This window comes from Brachyhypopomus gauderio, chromosome 5 (genome assembly GCF_052324685.1).
Source record: "Brachyhypopomus gauderio isolate BG-103 chromosome 5, BGAUD_0.2, whole genome shotgun sequence".
NCBI classification, from domain to species: Eukaryota; Metazoa; Chordata; class Actinopteri; order Gymnotiformes; family Hypopomidae; genus Brachyhypopomus; species Brachyhypopomus gauderio.
The window spans coordinates 3468606-3472403 of NC_135215.1; the positions used below are offsets into that span (position 1 = coordinate 3468606).

Consider the following 3798-nt stretch of genomic DNA (forward strand, 5'->3'; position numbering starts at 1 on the left):
CGTGCGGGTCACTCACCGCTGTCCTTACTGCTGTTCTCCTCTATGGTCATCTGCTCGGCCAGCTCGGAGAGGGACTCGTCGATGGTCTGGCTGCCACGCAGGGTGAGCGATAAACGCCTCTTGAACCTCTTCATCTTCTCCATGGGCCCCAGAGGCAGGGGGAGGCCTGCAAAAGTGAAAGGCAATTAATGTCTCTGCTCATGCAGAAGGCCATAGAATGCGTGGATCAGGAAAAAAGCACAATAATAAGTATTATTATTATTAACAACAACACATTTTTAATTATGGCAGGTTTAATTTCAAGGGATTGTTGAGTATTTAAATCTATTTAAATGACTGTACCCTTTTCTAGAACACTCACACAAGGCTTCAAACACAGTACACAGAAAAAGCCCTCACTCATGAATAATCAAGAGACTTTTAATTAAATATTCATGAAAGGCAGTAATCAGTTATTATAGACACCTCAACACATTATTAAAACACAAGAGGCATACCAGCATGCACAATCATGCAAGCCTTATCAAACACATAAAAAGGGAAACAAATTGAGTAAACAAAATTCATAACTTGATTGGTGATTTCTATGTAGGATAAAGGAACATTTGCCATTACACTGAAATACAGTGAAATGGTACTTCAGTGTGTCAAAAAACCACCCCAGGGCACGGTTGCGCATACATGATAGCGGAAATTCAGCTGACGTAATTCTAACTTCCGCAGGCAAGGAGATGTCCCAGACAGTGACCGACGGAGAGTTGGAGGAGCGGTTAGACTGCAGGACACTGGCCAACCACTGGGAGACGATTTGAATGGGTTGATGGAAGTGGATCAGTGGAAGTGGATCACTGTGGGTCATGTCATCTCAGTGTGCCCCCCCCCCCCCCCCCCCCCCCCCCCCCCCCCCCCCCCCTAGCGGTGAAGGGGCGGGGCCATTACAGCAGTGTGCACGTGTGTGCACAAGCACCCTGGACTGCACAATGGGCAGGAACCGTCCTGATGCCTCCCTGAACAAGGTGTTTCCTGCAGCCTAAAGCAGCCTAGTCAGCACAGAAGTACTGACAGAAGCATGACGTACACACACACACACACACACACACACACACACACACACACACACACACACACACACACACACACACACACACACAGTTGCAGTTAGGTGGCTCTAATCAGGTAAATTATGGACACCATTGTAAAATGAAAAGTAGCAGCATGTTAATCCAAACTTTCAACCAGGAAATACACTGATTTTCTCCCCTTTCAATCTCCTAGTCTCAGTTGTGTACACACACACACACACACACACACACACACACACCATCTGTTTCACACAGACATGGGGGGAGGGGGAAGAATAGGGATTGTGGAGAATTAAAGCACGAAGCGTCTTCTCCATCTAGCCTAGACACACACATTCACCAGCACCTCCACTCCACCCCAAACATGGTGGAGGGGGTGAATACAGTGCACACACACACACACACACACACACACACACACACACACACACACACCACACACACACACACAATATGGAGATGCTGATGGAGCACATATTGCCCAACAGCTGTTAACACAGACTGGGAGGCAACGTAAGTGACACCCAGACGCACCCCATGGCTATGAGCATGTGTGTGAGCGTTTGAACACTTGACATTCCTGGGCATGAGACCTGCCTGGGCTGGACACAACTACTACCCTCATTCTCTCTCCTCTCACACACACACACACACACGAAGAGGAGAACAATTCAGGTGCTAAGGCAGGAAACCCTCACACATGCAGCTTGGCCAACCGGAGACAAAATTAAAGGTCAACTTAATTCACACTCTGGTAAAGTTAAGTATAGAGCAGCAAAACTCTATAGCTTATGCTTTGACTAAATGAATGTAATTCACTGTGACAACTGATGCTTTTATCCAATCAGAGGTGCACATGCTGAGAGAGAGACACCATCTCCCAGCGTTCGGCCAGACCACGTGAACTCGAGATACACAATGATGAATATTTCTGCTATTTTGGTCGGGTGGACATGTGACCTACAGTAAGCTTCACCTATGCATTGCTTCTTTGGAGATCGCTACCTTTCCCCAATCGGCAACCACACACACACACACACGCTTCTGCACCATACACACTCCTCTCCCTCTCCACCATACACAGTGTACTAATGTCTCCCTCTCTCAATCCACAATGCACACATAATCCTCATCTCTTCCTCTCCCAGTCCACCACACACACACGCGCGCTTGCACACACTGAAAATCTCCCTCTTTCAGTCAGTGTGAGCGCCCCCCACATAACACACCCCCCCCCACATATCTCCCTCTTCCAGTCCTGCTCTCTCTTTCTCTCTTTTGCGCGCGGCGCACACACACACACACTCCTCATCTCTCCCTTTCCCATACACACATGGCAATCTTTGATGTTGGCCTCCGGGGTGGGGTGGTTATGGCCTGGTTCTTTAAGCTAAGCACTTTCTACTCTGCTGGAGGCCACCTCAACACACACACACACACACACACACACACACACACACACACACACACACAATTAAGGCTTCCAACAGTGATTTCTTTTGCTCTGCGCCTCATGTCATTTTTTCAATTCCCCGAAAGAAGAACCCAACTCTGACCATCAATCCTCTCCCTCGCTCACAAAGACAGATTAACATGTTCCCTCCCACACTAACTCGGCGTTGGCGAGTCTCCTCCTCTACCTTTGTTCACCTCTCTATGCCGGAGCCGTCCTGCATCCTGAAAGGACCTTCAGGAAACTGTTCTACGGGGGGGACGAGGAGACATTCCTGGCCCATGAGCACACAGCACACAGCACACGGGACAGTGCTGTCCATTGTTCCGCCGGCCCTCCCTCCACGCTCCGTACCCCCACTGCCCTGGCAGCCTGGCACAATCTTCTGCCCCAGACGGCAGCCGTCCTTGGGGGTAAGGGCCCGTCAGTGGGCCGGCCCGGGAGGAGACGCCCCAACCGCACCACCACTGCCCGGGTACCAGACATCCAGAGCGGCCCACAACGCACGGATTTAACGCACCGGGCTGGATGTGCGTGCGGAGTCCGACTCCTCTGAGCTATATTACTAAGGAAAATAGAAACATGACAATCGTTTCCTTTTTCTTTGACAGCAGCAGTCTTGCGACAGACCCTCTTTCGGGAAGAGTGAGTCGTGTCCCTCGACCAAAAGTCGTGGGAGACATGCTTCTCTCGTTCCTATTGTTCCCTTCTTTCCTTCTCTTCTTCTTTTTCCATTGTTCGAGTCCCTCTGATCACCAAGTCATTTTAAAGGAAGACCCTACATGTGAGAATCGAGCACATTAAGAGTATCCTGTTTCACCCCCCCCCCCCCCCCCCCCCCACCCACACCCACCCTGAAGTGTCATCATCACACACATTACACATTACCACCATTGCCACTCACAACCCTCCAGCAAGATAGGGGGGTCTTTGTCTGGCAGTGGAAGATCATATTAGCCAAACCCAAACAAAGCCTTCATGTGATTAAGAGTGTGTGTGTGTGCGCACGCGTGTGTGTGCGGGGGGCTGGGGTGTGTGTGCGGGGGGTGGGGGGGGTTTGTTTGGTGTGGGAGATGCAAGCCGTTAATCCATGTAAAAGAGGTTGAAGTTTATAATGTTTATTACTTATTAAATTCCCAATAAAATGTTTGTATTACAAATTATTACTATTCCAAATGTAATATTGCAAGTGTCAAAATTCTTAACGTCATTACACTAGAGTAAGGTTTGTTGTATTTTTCACTTCCCCATTAGGACAGGGTT

At 49.1% G+C, this 3798-nt stretch overlaps 1 protein-coding gene across 1 annotated transcript in view; it reads right to left on the reverse strand.

Annotated features, from left to right (window-relative positions):
- The window catches only part of cdk17 (cyclin dependent kinase 17), a 20154-nt gene extending 19973 nt beyond the window's left edge, over window positions 1-181 (reverse strand). The window contains exon 1 of the mRNA XM_077004942.1: window positions 17-181. Coding sequence (XP_076861057.1) covers window positions 17-143 — 127 coding nt within the window. The 5' untranslated portion in view covers window positions 144-181. The remainder of the gene's footprint in view (window positions 1-16) is intronic.
- Window positions 182-3798: the final 3617 nt, after the last annotated feature.